At 40.5% G+C, this 20,960-nt stretch overlaps 1 protein-coding gene across 2 annotated transcripts in view; it reads left to right on the top strand.

Annotated features, from left to right (window-relative positions):
- STEAP4 (STEAP4 metalloreductase) overlaps nt 1-3,778 on the top strand; it is a 68,140-nt gene extending 64,362 nt beyond the window's left edge. For both annotated transcript variants that reach the window (XM_080385564.1, XM_080385563.1), the window contains 3 exons: nt 178-705; nt 1,312-1,476; nt 2,503-3,778. In XM_080385564.1, coding sequence (XP_080241690.1) covers nt 178-705; nt 1,312-1,476; nt 2,503-2,772 — 963 coding nt within the window. In that variant the 3' untranslated portion in view covers nt 2,773-3,778. The remainder of the gene's footprint in view (nt 1-177; nt 706-1,311; nt 1,477-2,502) is intronic.
- The last annotated feature ends 17,182 nt before the right edge of the window (nt 3,779-20,960 follow it).

Raw genomic sequence — 20,960 nt, 5'->3', positions numbered from 1 at the left:
CTTGTTGGCCAAGAAAGTAACTGTAGGTTACTTTTTGCCTTTATAAATTAAGGCCAGTAGGGAATCCAACAAGTAGCCTAGGAAACTTGTGCTCATCGTCCATATCCAGGTAGGACGGCAGTAGAGAATGTCACAAAAATCTGTCTAAATAAAACTTTTGTTTGTTTTTGGCTGCAGGTGTTTGTCTGTGGAGATGACATGGAAGCTAAACAAAGGGTGATGGATATTGTTCGTGCACTGGGTCTCACTCCATTAGATAAGGGATCCCTCTTGGCAGCTCAGGAAATAGAAAATTACCCTCTGCAGCTGTTTCCAATGTGGAAGTTTCCCATCCTTTTGTCCCTTGGCCTAACCGCCTTCTTCTTCTTCTACTGTTTGACTCATAGGGTAATTTACCCTTATGTTAATGAAAACAAAGACTTTTCATTTTTTATTGCAATTTCCATTCCAAATCAGATCTGCCCTATATTGGCACTCATCCTTCTTTCCTTGGTTTATGTTCCTGGTGTGTTTGCTGCAATTATTCAGTTATACAGAGGTACCAAATACCACCGTTTCCCAGACTGGCTGGACAAATGGATGCTGTGTAGGAAACAACTTGGACTAGTAGCCTTGGCATTTGCTTCTCTGCATGTTTTGTACACTCTTGTCATCCCAATTCGCTCCTTCGTAAGATGGAAAATCAGCAGTCGAATCATCTCCCTGGTAAGTTTCGTCCCCTGTTCTATGCCTGCCTTTCTTTGGGCCATATTACAAATACTACCTTCTACCTTGAGCTTCAGAAATTCACATGGACAGACTAAGGTTATTTTCATAATTTTTCTGTTCCTTTTAACTATTGGTATATGTGAATTTTGATGGTATTATGTTGAGTTGAGGGGATTTCTGGCCTCAGTCTTCCTCCTAGACAGCTTACATATTAATAAAATAAGCAGGGAAAATGTAAACATTAAGAGTATTTTAAAGAAACTTCCTTATTTCTCCATATACCTTTAAGAATGACATGTATTTTTACCTTAAAAATGGCACATATTTTGACTTCCTGACCTTATTTAACAAGAAAGGATCACATACCTGTCCTCAACAGCAGGTCTACAGAAGCGTAAAACATGCACCATGATTACAAGTACATGGAATGTATATGGAATGTAATGCCTCTTCTGCTTTTGAATAGGCATTCCAAGTAAATCTCTAATTATTTTCAGAGAGTTAACGTATAACATTTATCTCCTAGTTACCTTAAAGGATATTTTTTCTGCATGGATTCTAAAACTGTTATCACTAAGGTGTACCTGGTCTTCTTTTCCTCAGGCACTGAACAATGAAACAGAACCACTCAACACCACTAATGCCTGGCTTAGTGACTCTTATGTGGCTTTGGGGATTTTAGGATTTTTTTTATTTGTTCTTCTGGGAATAACTTCCTTGCCTTCAGTCAGCAACAATGTCAACTGGCGAGAATTTCGATTTGTACAGGTAAGAAAAAGACTTATTCTAAAAAAAACTTCTTCCCTTATAAACTATGACCACAGGCAGGTTTACTAGAGACTTAGGGCCTTCCTCCATTAGTATCTCCAAATGTGATGTGTGCACTATCCACCATCACACAGTGAAGCAAAAAAAATCTACATGGCTATACAGCTCACCTGTAAGAAACAACAACTGTTCTGATGGCTACTTATGTTACAACTGGGATTACTGCATTAGCAAGAGAAAATTGGGAAGAGATGAACTCCTAAATGACAAAGAGAAAACCAACACTGTGGAATTACCAAATTCCACAATTATACTAAGTCGCAAAATACTTTAGCTATTTATTGGGCTAATTCTGTTGGTTCGCAAGATAGTTCAGTTATCTCAAAATAGGTCTGAAAAAAAGACTTTATAACTCAGATCCTTTCAGTGCCAAGGATCTGAAGAGAATCTGCAGGTTTTGCAGACTCTAAAAACCGCTGTGCCTATAAACAGGCTACCCTTGATAACACTATAATCTAAGCCCCCCGTTCGGAGGAAGCTTGGTGCAAGCTGCCATGCCTCTGCAGGAGCTGGGTTGGCAGGGGAGGGGAGGCAAGGGAAGGGGAAATTACTATCAATGAATGTTTTATCAAGGCCAAAAACTTGCACAGTATGGTAGTTCTGGATGGATTAGCATTAGAGCATATAAAAGCTTGGATCTCTCTACTGAATTTCAGCATTTTCTCTGCATTTTCACAAACATGATAACCACTAGGCAGTATGTGTAAGCTAGCAAAAATTATCAGGATAGTTGATGGAGGAAAAAAACAAGTGTGATTCACCTAGATCTATTTGAATGAATCTTAATTAAATAAAACAGTAAGAGCCTTTATATTATATAAAGCAGTTTCATTTCAGCAGCCCCCAATTATTCCTAAAATTGGCACATTCCACAAAGCTTACCGCGTCCTTTAGACTCCATTTGTACTGGTTTAATTTACTGTTTTAACCTCCTCTTCTTCTTCTCTTTCCTTTGTTCTCCCCTAGTCCAAACTCGGATATCTGACACTGACTTTGTGCACTGCACACACCCTGGTTTATGGTGGAAAACAGTTCCTGAACCCATCATCGTACAGATGGTATCTTCCAAGTGCCTATATGCTCTCCCTCATTATTCCATGTATTGTACTGGTCATCAAATTTTTCCTGATATTTCCTTGTCTGGACAAACCTCTCACACAAATTCGACAGGGCTGGGAGAGGAATCCCCAGTACTCAGAACAGTCAAATTACATTATCAACAAGTCTGCTGTATAATTAGACTAACCTGAATTATCAAAAAGAAGAAAAAAAAATATCATGAAGGCATATCAAAATGAAGTCCTGAGCCTCCTTTATCTGGGGAGTGAGATAAGCGAAAAACTTGGCCAGGCCCTGAGTAAAATAAAGCCACCCTAATGACGCGCTTAAAATACAAATCAAGTGAGGCCATTGAGTTCCTGCACCTCAGGCATGCTTTCACAAGGTGCTGGCCCTCTCTTTTGCTCAGTATATTGCCCCTTGCCTATTCACCCTCCATTACTAAGAAGAGTATGAGAGAAGTAAGTGGTGCTCCATGTCCCTCCCCTGTTGCTCCAAACCTCCTCCCAAGGCTGGGCAAAACCAGACTAACCTTTGGCATTAGGTGGCATCTGCTCCTCTTCCATATCCTGCCCGTTGGGACTGAGGTCTACATGCAGCCACACACATCCAAACAGATCCAACGCACACGTGTACGAACGCACACCCTCCTTCCACCCCAGAAGCCACCAGCACCCATAGAATGGGTGCAGGATGGTTGCTGACTGAGGAAGAGCTCTCTTCTTCACAGCATTAGTTTATCCTCCATTAACATCCGATCCAAAAGAAACCTGTGTTCATACCTGAGAGACAGTTGAGTAAGATTGGTTTGTGCACAGGAACTCTAATGTTAGAAGTGTATGGGACAAGGATTACTGAATTCTTGCTTGTACCACTGTACCAGAAGCTCAGGTGACAAGGGGATGGAGGAAAGACCAAAATGGCAGAAAGGCATAAGATGTGCTCACAAGCCTAAGTTTGTCAAGTACAGGCAAAAAGTGATCATTTTTTGTGCAAGCAGTGAGTTGTAAAGAAACAAACTGAAAGAAAAACCTATTATATCAAGGGGTTGTATTATATGTCATGGTTATATCTCATGAAGATAATATTGTTGGGTTTTCAAAAAATAAATCTTTGGATGCAATATTACAGCTATTCTATGAAAATATACACATTTTAACCACAATAAAGAATTTTTATTACAGTGTTGAGCTTTGTCATCATTTCTGGAACTTCTTTTGATACGATGCAGCTGATGGTATGCTTATTTGCACAAAGGTGTTGAAGATGTTAGAGGGCCTTGGGGCAAGGAATAAAATAGGATCCTGTTTTCAGCCAGCTGCCTAGGCTCACCTTCCCCCCATCTTTGCTTGCTCCTTGGTTGCTCACATAAGCAGATCTTTGCTTAGTTATCAAAGCGGGCTGAGGATGTGTGGAAAAAAAAGGATTCAGCTGGGATGGTGACCTCATGTTAAATTGCAAACGATCTGACAACCTCCTTTGCATTGGAGAATAAAGAAAAGACAGAACGTGTTTGTTTTTATAGGAAAATAATTGCTTACTATCTTTTGTCTCTCTGTTGTTCTCCTCCCTGTCCATAGAGAGGATAAATACAAATAGAAATGTATGAGCACACTATATAGTATCGCTAACTGTACTTTCAAACAAGCACTATCAAGCAGATTTAAATAACAAAACAAAACTATCTGAACAATACTTCTCAAAACATTCCTCAACAATGGGGTCTTTTTTAGTTCCAGACATACATCCCCTCTTCATTTCATCCTCTGGCCCAGAAAGAACATGTTCTTACTACACAAAAGAATGGTAAAGGACCCTGAAATATCAGCAATTTATAGAGTCAGATTTCTTGGAAATAATTCTGGCGCCATAGTACTCTTACTAACCAGCACTGGTGTATATGTCATACTTGGCATGTCTTAAGCTGATATGCATACGTTGATGTAGGTCTGTATAGAAGTTTTCCTTGGTCTGACCCATGACAGCGTAATACTCCGTTTCAAGCTTCCTTCAAAGACCTTCCATGTTAATCTTACAGAATCATTTACTGCAGAAGGGGTTGGGTATGGGCTGAGAAGGGCTAAGGGACAACACTGTTGTGAGGTTGCCTATAACACCACTTTAGAGGTCCCTGAAGAAGGGGAGAGAGAGGCAGAAGCAGCAGAGAGAAGGAGAGCGAGAGAGACAGAGACACTGTGTGTATATAGGTAGAAGAGAAAGGGACAGACACAGCAGAAATAGTAGCAGCAGCCTGAGTGAATATCCTCTAGATTTGCCATTTTGGGGCCAAATTCTGGTCCCAGTGACACAGTTATGCCAGATATACGTTATTACAAATAGTGATAGTTCCAAGACACTGATACAGATTGTGGGGGTTTTATTACTTTTTAAAGGATTTACTTTTGGGGTTTCTGCCTATCCTGATACATATCTGAAAACTGCCCTTTTCTCTTTCTCACAGCTGAACCTATGGGTTGGAGTTTAAACTGCAACAGTCAGGGCCAGTAACACCCATTTAAAAGCTATGCTTTCTGAAATACAAACACTGCAAGCGCCCTGCCTCCTTTCCTCTCAGCAAGCAAGGCTCCTGTGTGTCTCCGAGTGCCTTGTGTTGAAGAGGACAGGCCAAACCAGGTCTTCTTTACCCTCGCTGAGAATCAGTGCCAGCTAACTGTGGCCTGACCGAATGCACTCACCGCTGAACCATAGTCTCAGACACAAGCAGGACTGTAGTTCTGGCTGGAAAGACAAAAGAACTTCTTCAGGGACTGATACCACGTTGCTTTGTTATGCCAAAACACCAACTGCGATTTACGGAAAATGCTAAGCAGCTACGTACAATTTGCAATTTACTGTTCACTCCAAGAATAAAGTGCCAGTATCTGCTGCATACAAGCCGAGGAGACAATGCAGGCTGTTTGCATGGGGTGCTGGCGGCAGCTCTCAGGAGCTGATCCAAAGATCTCACATCTGAAGTCAGCAGCAGGCTCTTTGTTGACTTCAGCAGATAATACGTCAGATCTCCAGCAGCACTTGTTTTTTCCAGTCAAAGTGAGGGATTTCATATCCTGTTATTCTTGGGCAGCTGGGGAGTATTTGCTTCACAAATTTACATATTTATTTCTTGAACATTGTAGAGAAAAAAAATCCTTTTCCTTCAGTAATCTTACATGATAGTTAAACTAAAAGCGTTCAATGGCAATATTTTGAAAACAATAACCAGTGCTATGAAAACTTTGGTAGCTTGTATACATTTCTCATGGCTGAACTCTTCATATGATAATTTTTTTTCTAATGTACTGACAAAACCTGGTCACAGAGGACATCAGAAGGATCATAACATGAATTTTGGAAAGGGTGTTTTCTATATGGTCCCCAGAAGCCAAGAAGAGCATTTATGTGCATATGTTCAAATGTCATTCTAAGAATTCCTGCAGGAATAAAGCATTGACTCTCAAATCTACTTCTAAATCAGAGTCAACACTCAGAAAATATAAATTACAGCTTTTAAAATACATGGTCATGTGGACATTGTCACAATATCAGCTAAGCCTGGATTCCACTGCATAAGAAAGATATGTTCTGATGGAGAGCACTACAGTACAATGTGATTTTTAGACCTCTACATCCTGTGTGGTGCGGCTAATTTAACTTCATTTTACCTTTTTGTTATACCTAAGGAATATCCATTTCAACCAAAAAAAAAATGCACTTATTATTGAAAATAAAGTATTTTAATTAATTAGATTTATTTGAGACAGTAATGGGATGTCAGATACGCATTGGCCCCAGGGGATGCAGCTGACACCACAGATACTGATGGATCTTGAACCTTGGCTATCTGAGCAATTCCCTTCCCTTCCACCACACCACACTGCAAGTCCTGAGATCTGCAAGTTATTTTTGCTCTGCAGCATGACCTTCTGTCGGCCTTCCCTGCCTTATCTAACAGTCACCTCTCACTCCAAGACATGGTCATGACCCAGTCTAGAAAACCCCTTTTTTTCCAGCATGCCAGGTTTTTGCAGCTTGGCTCGTTACCTCCTATCAGACACAAGATTTTACAAGAGCATCTCTTGTCTCAAACAGTTTGATTCAGGCTCAAAAGCCTGTTTGATTCACTAGTCAAAATAATGAACTAGTGAATAGTATGCACACTCACAGGAACTATGCAGCCCATAATCCGCTGCTCTTCCATACTATGATTAGCATAAGTAATAAATCTTCAGTGTTCCCATAATAGCCCAAATACGGCTTCTCTTCCACACACTATGTGTGGAAGCTTTTCTGTCCTACAGAGACTCCCTTTTTCCTCTGCATTATACATGCTTCTGTTGTGGATCTCCATTTATATCTCTAATTCCTGACATTAATATGAATTATTTGTTCCCTGGAGGAAAGTTGGCATTCCTCAAGATATTCTTATATTTTTATACATATGTGTGTATATATCGTGATAAGAAAAACTGCACATCTCTTATTGTTGCACATTGCCTTAATTGAACGTTCTTGAATCTCAGAATCCAGAATTGATATAAATACTAGCTCTGACAAGACTAGACCTCTGACATATTATTTTCTTATAAAGAACCGCAGTGCTACAAAAAAATACACTGCAGAATCTTGAAAGGACATGCACAGACCTCAGAAAATTGCATGAAACAGCTAATGTCTCCAAATGCTGCAAACCAGAAGTGGTAATTTTTTGTTTATGTGGGTTCACACACATTCTTTTTTCCTGTCTCTTTTTGCTTCCACATCCAGATTCTCTTATTATTTGAGATTCATTCAAATACAGACCCTTCACTGTGTTTGCTTCCCTTCCCACTTGCTCAGATTTAATCTAGGAAAAGCTTAATTGCAATCAGTAGACTCAAGCTATTAAACATCAGCACAGAGGTCTTTCCTAGTTTATTACCCATTAATTTTTTCCCCAGTTTTATGGAAGATAAGAAAGTGTAGTCTCTATAAATCTCTCTTTAGAGACTTCAGAAAATAGATAAATGAAAAAATGAAAAAATGTAAGTTATTGTAATATGCTTATCATTGCAGGACACAAGTGGTTGAACACCACTAGACCAAAACAGAATGTCCCAAAACAGGCGTGTTTGGTACAGATTATCTATGACTGAGTGCTAGCATAGAGGAAGGAGGTATTTTCAAAGAACCATTCTGGAGAAAAGTATATGGAATAAAAGTAAAAAAATATTAAAATGACAGAGAAACAAGGAGAGAAAGAAAGAAGGGAAAAGACAAACCTGTTTTTCTTCTTTCCTACTGGCTCCATGACAGAAAATGTCACACATTTTTGGTTCCATGGTACCAATTATTTCAGTACCTTATAAATAACCAAATTAAGAGCTTGATCTTGCCAGCCCTGGGAGTCTAACCCAGGTTTTGGGATCCCACCCCACCATGGCCGCCTTTCCCCAGTCCAAATCGGTACACATCAGCCTGTTTTCTCATCCTTTACAACAACCCTTCCAATGGTAGCTGCTTCTCCACACCATTCACTGTTGAGCAGCAGCAGTAGCAAACCCAGCTGTGCATCAGGCACATGGCTCAGTAGTGAATATAGCTGGGAAAACTGTCCCCAGGGGAAAAGAATCAGGAGAGATGCCAGTATTCAACCGGCCAGATACAGGACAGAAACTGCTTAATGGACTGCTCTGTTTCCATGTGAGACACCATCATCTTCATTTTATGGTTAAAGAACTGAAGCAAAATCAAACACAGGATCTCACTGAAGAAAGGGCAAACCATTAATGTGGCATGAAAATTTGAATCAAAGGAAGCCCTACAATACTCGGTGAAGAAGACAAGTGAAAGCTGGAGAAGGTGAGCAAAACTGAGCAGGTGGCCAGAGGAGCAGTCCCTGGGAGGAAGGAGGGGTCAGGGCAGCTTCCCCCTCCCTGCTTGGCTAGCAATGAACCAGAGTCTGGGGGGACCCAGGACAGGACACATGCAGCATCCCAATCCCTCAGAACCAGCCCAGGCAATCAGAGGGGATGGATGCAGAAGTAATTGCAGCGAATTATGTTAAATACATACAAGATTATAGTTTGTTTGTTTTGCTTGTAGCTTCTGTTTTCCAATCCCATAAGCAAAGATTTGAAACCAAATCACATCTTAAACTGGATTGGTCTAAAGGTCAAACCTCAAGTCACACTGCAGAAACTCCAGCCTTGCTTTACTACCAAGCCTGCCTAGCATTGTTGAGATAAATATATCCAACAACTTGAGATACTCAGTCTTGCCAGAGCCTGAGGGATACCTCTTGTCCAGTTACAGAAGTGTGAGAGGGATGAAGGGGCTTGTGCAGCTACATGCTGACTTTGGGGACAATACCAAATACCCAAGGATCACCAAATACCTTGAATCACTGAATACCTTCTAGCATCTCTTCTTCAAACACACACACAGCGTTTCCTGGAAAAGCCATCTTCCCTGTCTTTTACAAAGACAGCGACACATAGATTCACACTTCACTGTCATTACAGACCTATCCCAAGTTTCTTTAATGATCCCTGTGTCAGTGACTCATACAACATCATGAAGGAAGTCAGAGGCAAGGAGAGGAATTGGATGCAGGTTTCCTAAAGCTGAGAATAGTTCTCTAATTATGAGGAGCCTTACAGATTAGAGAGCCAGAAGGCAACCTTGTGATTAGCTATTCTCTCTTCCTGCAGAACACAGGTTGTAGACACTGCCTGAATTAATTCCTTTCTGAATTATCAGGAGTTGTCATATTTTTCAGTTCACAGACCCCTACAAATTTTCTAACATTAATGCAGATTGCTGTAAAGTTTAAGCTTCCTGACAACATGCAGTTTTATCCTAGTTACCATTTGTTATTGCTGGCAGGTAATCTATTAAAATGGGCTGAAAACTCCTGAATTAAAGATATTCTGAAAGAACTGCTGAACTTGATTTAAACATTAGAAAACTCACCACAGCTTTTGGCAAATGATTTTGACAGCTGATTACCCTCACTTCAATATATATAATAATATATATATAGAGAGAGATCACCTGATATTTTTTTTAACTGTAGTATTCAGCCAACATAACTTATGATTTCTGTGACTTATCTGAAGTGTCTGGAACGGTGGCTATATAAGGAACATATATTTTACCCCAGGGAAGAATCTCATTTGTAAGAAGAAAAAATGTGATTTATACATATATATATTTATGGAGAAATATAAATCATACTGGTCCTACTGCATATGTAGAAATAGAACCACAGATTAAAGTCTCTTGATGATTACAATGAAAGATTCAAGGTATTTCCAACTACAACTTTTTTTATTTTAAAACTTAAAAACCTAAATAAAGTAAAAAACTAAAAATGTTAAATCACTGCAGATAATCTCAAACTTGAACACAATTTCACAAAAAAACAAATGCTAATAAAATTTTGTTAATAACACTGTGAAAACAGCTATTATGTTACCTGTAAGATTACAGGTTTTACAGCCTACTCTGGTAAATTCATATGGAGAACAACTACCACGTAAGCAGGTTTCTAGGGAGTTTCTCAGGAAATAGTTGCAGGCCCATCATTTCACATAACAAGTCTAAACAATCATAAAATCATCACTGAGGAAATGGGCAAGCTATATTACCCTGGAAATGCTTACGAGCAATGAGGACACATACACACAACCAATTCATAGAATGGTGCATTTTCAGCCACAGCACCACTGACTCCAGCTCGGCAGAAGGTAATCATAGAGGAACAAAGACTGCACGCCACACTCCCAGCCCAAGGAGATGTAGCCTGGGAAGCACCAGCTGAAACCCATTCACAGAGGGCCTGCTAGGAAGGGTGATGAACCACGTTCAAACGCTCTAGGGTAGTAGGAGAAGGAGGACAGAAGAAAAAACTAAGAGTCTTGTGATTTTCAGATGTAAAGGCAAAGGAAGTTAACTGCTGCAGAGAGCAGTAGCTGTGTTCTTTTTCACACTGTGAAAGGGACAATAAAGACTCTGGAGAAAAGTCCATCACACCAAAAATGGTGTAAGAATGTGGATATATTCCTTGTATTTACAGACTACAGGAATTTAATTCATTTACTTCAGCAAAAAAATGTTAGAGGTGAATGCAATGAAACACACCAAGGTCACTATCCTATTAATGAAATTTCATAATCCAGTAACTGGAGGAGTGGGAGAAGGCAGCTCGTCTCTTCTATGAAAGAGCAGAAAAACCCACAAGCTATACAAACATATGTAACTCTGGGATCGTTTAACAGGGCAGCAGGTGTGAGAGAAGCATACAGTGTGTATCACATAAGCTTCAGATAAAACCACAAGTGCATTTAGGCAGCTTTGACTTGGTTTAAAGGCGCAACTCTCTTTAAATTACTCTACCTAGAGGCTGAGAGTAAAGAAACTTACTTAGTTCTTCCCAGGTTTAGGTATTTGACATTTGATGCTGTTGCACTTATTTTCAAAGAACACGCATAAGGAAATATATGGCTCCATTGCAACTCCTCTTTCCAAGGAAAAGAACATGAAGACTAATAAGCTGTAAATGTGTACCTTAGGAGAAGTATTAGAACCATTAGAGAGACAAAGCACCAGTACCAAATATCATTATCCCAACATGAGAAAGATACAACAAAAATACTTGGAGTTAAAGCCATGCAAATTTAGATTAAAAACCTTCTGGTTGTGCCTTGAAGACAAAAACACTGGGAATAATTATCCTCATGTTATCAGCTGAGTATTCTTTAGCATAGGTAGATTCACTGTCTCTTGCAAACAGATCAAACATGGGTGCTGGTGCAGATGCTTTAGTCAAACCTAAATCACTGAGTTTAGCACAGGGATACCAGCATTAAATGAAATATTAATTGCCTGCATAATGCAGAAGGTTACATCACAAAACGCTTGCTCATTCTTTAAAATGTGGGAACGAGCGTGTGAATGCTACCATTTGCACACCTTTTGCTTATTCTTCTGGGAGTTCCTAAAAACAGACAAATGAAAAAACGATCATGCTGTTTCATCATCTGCTTCTTTCCCCACATGGTTACAAGAAAGAAAAAAGTGAAGAGTTTCTTAAGTAGGTCGCTCTAGCACAAGCACAGAGTATGTGTAAATAAAGAGCCGTGGATTTTCCCCTTAGCTATCTAGAAAGAAGTTTCAGTGATCAGTTCAAACACTGTTTCTGTCAGAGATGTGCTAGGAAAAACAGTAAAAATAAATTTAGTGGGAAATACAGTAACAACTTCCTAAGTAAGGATGTTCAGTATTTAGAAAATATATAATAATAAAATAAACTTACTAAATTCAATCTGTTACCTATGGCAGAAAAAGCAAGCTACAAAGGTATCGGAGTGCAAGAAGTAGGTGCAGTGTTAATGCACATACCAATCTTGGATGCAATAAATCATAGAATCATAGAATGGTTTTGGTTGGAAGGGACCTTAAAGATCACGTAGTTCAACCCCCCTGCCATGGCAGGGACACCTTCCACTACACCAGGTTGCTCAAAGCCCCATCCAGCCTGGCCTTGGACACTGCCAGGGATGGGGCATCCACAGCTTCTCTGGGCAGCCTGTGCCAGTGCCTCACCACTCTCACAGTAAAAAATTTCTTCCTAACATCTAATCTATATCTACCTTCTTTCAGTTTAAAGCAATTATTAAAGCCAAAAGCTTAAATAAGATTACTTCTGCTGAATATTCATGCTGTGAATTATGTATGGAAGTCCTACCTGAAGATTTTACAAATTACATAGGTGGAAAGACTTGGGGGGGGGGGGGGGGGGGGGGGGGAGAAAGTCTTGTTTACAAGGAGTTAAAGAGGTAGTGTTCAAACGTAGACAAAATCAAGAGGCATCTGTCCATCGCTGACATCCTGAGCTCTAACTCCTGCATCAGAAGAAATCAAGTCCCTCTCTTTGGGTACAAAGTATTTATATCTAACATTTATCTGCATTGGAGACAACTTTTAAAATCAGATCTTTCAGCAAGCAGCAAAAGCAAAAAGGAGCCACTAACGAGCACTAGGCTTTAATATACAGTAGGGCAAGCAAGTCTCATGGCAAGCACAGAAACCTGACGATTAATACCTAACCAGCAATAACAGCTATAAATTTGAACTAGCTCATTCCAGTCAAACCTGTCATTATCTTGAACACTTCAAGCCCCACGCTGGGCGCCAAAAAAGACTGTTGTGGTTTAACCCCAGCTGGTAACTAAGTGCCACAGAGCCGCTCTCTTGCTCCCCGCTTACCCAGAGGGATGAGGAGGGGAATCGGAAAAGAACTTAAAATTCGAGGGCTGAGATAAGAACAATTTAATAGGTAAAGCAAAAGCTGTGCATGCAAGCAAAGCAAAGCAAGGAATTCATTCACCGCTTTCCATCAGCAGGCAGGGGTTCAGCCATCCCCAGGAAAGCCGGGCTCCATCACACATAATTACTCGGGAAGACAAGTGCCATAAAGCCAAATCCCTCGCCCTCCCCGGCTTCGTTCTTCTTCCCCCAGCTTATATACTCAGCATGACTTCATATGCTACGGAATATCCCTTTGGCTAGTTTGGGCCAGCTGTCCTGGCCCAAGCTGTGGCAAGCTGTGCTGGCAGGGCCCAAGAAACTGAAAGGTTCTTGACTTGGTATAAACATCACCCAGCAACAACCAAACCCATCAGTGTGCTGTCAACATTGTTTTCACACCAAGTCCAAAAGAGCACTGCACCAGCTACCAAGAAGAAAATTAACTCTGTCTCAGCTGAAACCAGGACAACGATACCCCTTAACATGTCTTCATGTTTTATTCCAGAGATGAAGAGGGCAGTATTTGCAGAGAATTGCTTTCTGACTAGTTTTATTAACAGAGCTCATGAGGGAAACAAAATAAAGCCCTTAATCCACACTCATTCTCCACTTTCCTCTCCCTCCCTCCCTCCACCCTCTCACTTCTTAAAAAGCAAACCTCCAGAGGCAGCAGATTTACTTGCTTCTCAGATAGAAAAAGCCTGGCCACTTCTACAAGGGTAATGATAGATATCTGTGACCTCCGGTCCCAAGCAGGTTTTCAGCAGAGAGCTTCACAAGACTGTTCACTGATTCAGTCTTTGTAGCGTTTTAAGTTCCTGTGCAAAATAGGACTATGCAGGTATAACTCCCTGTGCCCACTACCAGTGAAGACCTGGGGCCCCTTACATCGAGATAATGATGGTCATAAGCCAGCACATAACCATCTCACATGGCAGAACTACTATGGAGTTGGCTCTGCCCTGCATGCATTTGTGGGTTTATTAGACCATGGCTTTTAGGGTTTTTTCCCCAGCCTTTAGTATTTTCATTAGCTTCCATTCTAGAACATGATAGGGACACTAGTTCTGATCAGTTTTGTGAAGGATGTATGTGAAATATGTATGTGAAAGGCTGACAGTGCTTCATAGTGTTAGATTTGGAGTTAAGCTAAATCCTCAGATATTAGCTAATACGAGAAGTGATAAAAAACACCAGAAACTAACAAAGACACAAAACCTGTAGATGAAAGCAGAAAGGGAAGGGGATGGGAACATCCTTACAGAGTTATACAAACACCCGAATTCAGAAGAGCGTGGAAATGAGTGTGCATATCCACAGCTTTGTTGGCTTCACAAGGGCTTCAGCCAGCAATGGAATCCCACCCATGGACAGACACTGCTCAGACTGGGGTACCACATGGAAAGCAACTCCAAACTCCAAAGAGCCTTTTTTTTAGTTTTTACTGCCACCAAACAATTACTCTAACTCTTGCTTAAATAAAATTCAAAGGGAATCAGAAAGTTTTGCTGTAAACTGGCAGAGTTCTCTTAGACAGCTCAAGGCCATTTCATTCCTGGATGTAACATCAAGCATGCACAACTCAAATGCAAAACAGCAAGTGATTATATGCATCTGTAGATATTCCTGGAGCAGTTAGATTACATAAAAATATGTATTGTTGTTAATGACAATATATTATCAGAATAACAACAAGAACAAAAGTTCTGTAGCTTTTTTTAATTAGAAAGCCCTAAACGTTTTGAAGCAGAGTACAGCAACTGACAGCCCATCTGGTCTCTTCACACCTTTGCTTTCTCATAAGCTTTATGCATAGTTTTGAACAACGTAAGTGGATGTTTTACTAAGAGGTGATGTAGAAGCCTTATCTTATTTTCCTGAAAATTCTAATAATTTTACTGAAAGAATAGGAATAATCACCTATAATGTACATATTAGCAACACATGAAAGGATCAGCCTCGAAAGAACTAGACAAGAAAGAAGCATCAATATGACCAAAAAAAAAAAAAAGTGTACAAGAAAAACCTGACAAATCTGAAATAAGAGCAATCTGTACAGCATCAGCTGTCCTAACAGCCATGATACTATGTCCTGAAGCTTGATGCATCAAATATAACTATGTTTTGATACATTATTATACATAGGTGGCTAATGATTTCTGACTTGACTTTAGTAATCATGACCTCATTTGTAGATAGTGCTCACTCTTTCTGTGTGGACAAAAAGATTCTTACCCCAAACAGAAGGAGGAGAAATGTTCCCTGTTATCTAGTTCATATAAAATATGGCAAAAAGGAATACTTTAAGTGATAGACTTATAGGTAATTTTAGAAACCACACTGCTTAAACAATCTGGTTATTTAGAACTATCATACCCAAACTTTTAAATATTAGCCAAAAAATTCAGAGTGGATTTCTAAAAAAAATGCATGAACCTATACTAAGTTTTTTTCCAATAGAAAAAACTATATACAAACTCTTAAACTACTGTTAGATAAAAAGGGAGTTCGGCACAAAGAATGGCTTGGGAATATTACAACTCCTATTAGAGATCAGCACGGACACCCAAGGAGCTGCTCCTGCAGCAGATACCTGAGACCTCTCTAGGTGGGTGCCGTCTCTACCTTTGGCTGAGCTTATATTTGTATATGCTAAAACCCGGGTATAGGTTAGAGCGCCATCACGCACGGGCCGATGTACCCGTACTAGAAGTACTAGTGTGACATCTGGTGGGAAATGTTTGGCACAGCATCAGGCTGATTCCTTCGCTCTTTAGCAATTCAGAAGGGTCGCAGGAAATGAAACGAAAGGAGCAAAAAAGCTAATATAAGGAACAAGAAAAATAGCATGGCCTATACATGTGAGAAAAAATATTTACAAAAGGCACACCTAGAAGAATAATTTTTTTGTTCACTGGTATTGTTTTAAGAGTGCACTCAAGTATGATATAATTTTGTGACAGGAACAGCAAGTAGGTCTCATGTTGGCCACTTGGGGATATATGTTGCAATATCCCAAGAATTTTCAACACCCATCCCATGTAGTAACAAAAACAGTAACAAAAACAGGCACCAAGAGAAGACATCATGATCAGGAAAGTGATTCACTCCAAGCATGCTGAAACTTGTGATTTCCCCAAGTGCTAACTCCATTGCATCACTTGTGGTAGTGGGGCACTTAAACATGCAAGCAAATAAAAAATAAACTTTATTTTCTTGGAGTCATTTATTTACATGCCACTTCTGTGGGTCACATGCAAACCAGCCCAAGACATTTCCCTGTGATTCTGCCAGTCTCATTGATTATGGAAATTACAGATCAGCAAACGAAGATGAATTCTGGCAGCACTGCAATGTTGTTAACTCAGTTCAAGCATTAGACGTGGAGAGAATAAAGGCTATCTGCCTAGATTCCCAAGAAACCTAGGAGGTAAGAATGAGAGCCCAAATGGACATCAGGCACCTAATGGGTGACAATCACAGAATTTAGACACCTGAAACATCATTTCTACACTCTACATGTTGGTTTTCTGCCCAGAAGCATAGTCCCATGGCTGACTAACCACCTCTGAGCTTAATTCCCACCTACCACCATTTTGGTACTCAAGCTGAGCATAATTCTTAAATCCTCCAACTGGATCACTTGGCCAAACTAGGCTCACTACAAAACATGGTGCAGGGAACAACACAATGCCTTTTTTTTTTTTTTTTTTCTTGCATAACAAACCCCTAATGCTTAGGGGGTTCACTCACAAAGTAGAAGAAATGAGTTTTAGGCTACCTAAGAACAAGCTCTCCTTTAAGTTCCTAGCTCAAAGGAATTTTTTAAGACAACATGCTTCAGCTCATGTATTACAGCAAAGCCACTGTGCAAATGAAAGTCTAACCAAGAGAACAAAGAAGTAGGACCTTTTTCTTTAGCCCACAGAATATGCATTTCAGGCTTGGCCTCCTGGACTATTTGTCCATTTTTTCATTAGCTATCCATAGGTTTTCAGTGTAGTCATCCAGAAAATAAGGAGGGGAACCAGGCATACCCTCCTGTAGCTAGACAAGTGCAACACTGCTTCAGAAGGATCAGGCTTCACAGCTCTTTCCACCTGCACCTGGGAGTTTTACAAGCTAATGCTTATCTTCCAGCCAGTACAGCTGAGTCCTACCCTATCAGAAGGTAAAGTAGCATAATATATATTCTAACTTATATCAGAACATATATGCTGACACATATGATTGCAAGAAGTGCTGTACAGAGGGAATCAGATGCCTTATTGCTGAGCTTCTGTGCTGCAATCATTTATACACAGTTCATTTTCATACTCTGGCTTCTGTCTGGTGAAAACAGCAGATGTGGATCCTGACCCCATGTTATCCAACCAAAAGATTACAGGAGATTGCATGACTTGCTCTAGTTTTCAGCAATCTGTTTTAAATTATCCAAATTTTCAGTCCTGAAGGTTTTGAAATAAGGTACATGGTAAAGAAATAAAGCTCAGTTGTAAAGTGATAAGCAAAGAAACGAGATTTGTAAATGTCTTCCCCACATCACAGGTGTGTATCACTGTTACCTTCAGATATGTTTATACTGTAATCATAACTTCAGTTAAAGACCATCTTGGGAACCGTTCAACTGCAACCTGCCAGGTCTTAGAAACTAATGTTGTTACAGAAAACCTGCATTTTAGCTTTAGTTCTGTAGAGAACTCATGCCTGGGGTACGCACGACTTGCTGTATTTATAATGAAGAAGATGTGGTAAATTTTGTTATTGTACTGCATGGAATAAGTATGATTGTTAACCTCAAAAATCTCAGTATCAAAACCTCACTAGCTGCACCATCCACAATTAAAGTTATCTTGGTTTAGGCGTTCAGTGATACTCTTGCTGATGCCCAGTGAGTGATGAATTCCCACCGTGCTGAACACAGACCAAACAAAGAAGGGAAGGAGTACAGAGTAAGGAAGTTTGTCACCACTGAACCATCTGTTAAAGAGATTGGAGCTGGGAGCAAAAAGTAAGTCTAGAAGTCATATAGGGTTGCAGAAAATTGAGGTAGCTCAAACCGGACAATCAAAATTTATCGAAAATTTTAATCTCCATCCTCTCTTTACATATAAAGTGACAGAAATGCCTTCCCCCTGACCCGCATCCTTGCATGTACATTTATTTGATAGTTCCAACATAAAACTTGGGTATTACAGAAAATCCTTGTAGAAAGTAATTGGCTGCAGAACTGAGCATAAATAACATGCAGTAAATAGAAAAAGAAAGGGTGATGTCAAAGAAAAGGCAGCAGAACAGTGGAGCACCACCCATTCCCAGGCACCGAGGCACTATAATAAAGACCTCTGGTCTGTACTATTTTTACCTTTCCACTGTTTTAATTTATGCCTCTTCCCAAGTTATGACAATTGAAATGGTAAGGAGATTATTTTTTGTCTCTCCTTAAGTAATACACTTATTCTCAAGTTTCCTATCCCCTCAGATGTGCTAAGTAAACACCTCAGGAGATTTGAACTTTACACCTTAATTTCCCCGTCTCCGCCCCTAGCTTCTTTTATTGCAGTTCTGAAAAGGACAAATTCCACACCTGGCTTGCCAGGAAAGCTTGAGGCCTCAGCACGCCACCACTGATCTCCCCACCACTACGCCAGATGGGAACATAACTGGCAGCACAGGGTGGCTCAAAGCTTTCAGTTCAGGGCGGCTGAATTCCCACATCATATGTGAGCTCATGTCAGGGTTAAATGTACCCAGACTTAGCAGGGCAGGTGTGCGTGTGATTTGCCGTGGGTTTATGCTAGCCTTTTTTTCACTGTGAGAAAGCATGGTACATACAACGAATGTGACTTGTGATCAGATGTTAAGGCAGTAATGCTATTACTGTAGCTGTTTTGAATTCTTTCTTAACATCCTATTGCAAAGAATGCAGCAAAGTTATGGAATGTAAACTGCACACATAAGTCTCATTTCCTAAACAGAATTATTTTACTTAGGTCTTTTCTTAGGAAAATATACTGAATTATCTCACAAAACAAACAAACAAACAACAACAACAAAAAAAGGCAATAGTACTAGTATTCTGTGTTGCTTGACTTCAGTCTTCCCACTAAAGGGATTAGATATTCGTTGAGACCCGCAAAATAGTAGCTATTTACTCCATACAGATTTTTGACTGGTGTATTTCTAATGTGATCATCTTATTGTAACTTTAAAGGTCACCCATAGCTCAGTAGCCCTTCAAAAGGCAGATGTGCACTCAATCTCAAACAGCATTCCTTTGCAGCCTTCCTTATCCTTGCATGAATACCAAATAAACAAATGCACCAGTGCCAACAAAATGCCTACCCATCGCAGGGTAAAATACATCGCTTTGTTACAACTGTCGCCAAGCACTTCTGCTTATGTGTGGTTGAATTTAAATGATCTTCCAAATATAAACTACTGAGTGCAGTGTTCATTACCAGAAGTCTCAGTAGAAGCCCTGCAAATCCAAGATGGCTAGGTATTTATGCTGAGTTCAAGTACAAAAAACCGCAAACTTATAAAACACATCTACCTTTTCTATACAGCTACTGTTGTACAGTTTTAGTATCTTTATCTATCAGCTGGTCTGAATCCTACATTTTTTTCTCACTAAAGCCATTAAAAATTCCTTCCTATTATCTTTAAGCTATTGACAATACATACATACTATTTGATATTTTGCCACTTATTTTTAATCTTTCCAGCTTTTAGTGTTATCATTGTACCTAGATCCTACTTTAATTGGGAATGCTCTTGCCCAGACATTAATATATATACTCTAAAAAGGTTCAGCACAGTATATCCAGTGACCTACACTGCACATGATTAAGTCTGGTAAATAAAAGTATTTGACCCCTGCACAGTTTGGTATCAACAGATGCTTAATCAAATACTCTTGTGATATAGGCATTTCTTAAGCTGAAAAGCTAGCCAGATTCAGTACTTTGTTTCTCAGCTACCCTGAAAGGATGGGCTTCTTATATGCTATCCTGTGTGATGAAGGTATTAAATAATGATTTTTCTCAGTTTTGGCAACTCTATAGAATATTAAATTTCACAGAATGCCACAGTACTTGTTTTCATGTTACTGGCAATTATTAACAGTAACAGTGTAATTAGTGCTGAAATAATAAAAATATATGCTATACAGACATTGTAGGAAAGCTGTTTACTGGACGACTTAGAAGCTGAGAAGGGTGACTCACTCTTAATGAAAAATTTACTATAAACTAGAGAGATCAAATTAGTAAGGTCCTACTCAAATGTATAAAGTTCTTCAGAAATTATGCTAACAAACAAAAGTTAAAATGTTACGCTTCCAGATTTCTGACAGTAGACCATTTACCCTGCAAGGTCTCTCCATCAGTAGATTGGTTTCAGTCATACAGACTCTAGGAAATAATTTCTCATCCTCCGGCAACTTCATCACATACCCCCCAACACGAGGAAGTTCTCGTGTTTTGCAGATAAACAGCTCAGACCAAGCCGTGGCCATTTCAGCCGTCGTCGCTTCCTAGGGTACGGCAGCAACGACGGGTCGGTGGGATTAAAGCAGGGCCGGTACCGGTTTCTCCAGCCTGGAGGAGGCTGTTGAGGCACAGCTGGGAGCTGCTCCGGGAACTGCTCCAGGGGCTCCGGGAACGGCTCCGGCCCGCTGCCCGCGCCAGGGCGGCCGCAGGGGCAGCGCTGCGGGGGACCCGGCCATCCCCCCTCACCTCTGTCCCAGGAGCACCTGGACCCACAGGGCCAAGAGAAAACTGTAGAGCGGATCGATGGGATCAGCCCCTGGGGATCGGGGGCAGGTGCTCAGACTCTGAGGAGAAAGCGTTCTGTGACACACGATACACACGCACGGGCTGCCGCGTTTATGGGCTTTCTGCACATCACGCGCGGGTGATTTCGAAATAACTTGACATCAAGGCGGGCGGTTCACGGTGAGCGCGTTCGGTGCGCGGGGCTGCGCGCCGCCGCTCGCCCGGGGCGCAGCTTCCCCCCGCGCTGTGCGGTTGGTTACCGCAGCCGCTGCCGCCTGCCGGGCGGACCGAGCCCGC

Source organism: Falco punctatus (genome assembly GCF_963210335.1).
Source record: "Falco punctatus genome assembly, chromosome: 4".
Taxonomy (NCBI): domain Eukaryota; kingdom Metazoa; phylum Chordata; class Aves; order Falconiformes; family Falconidae; genus Falco; species Falco punctatus.
This window is presented reverse-complemented; position numbering and strand designations above follow the sequence as displayed.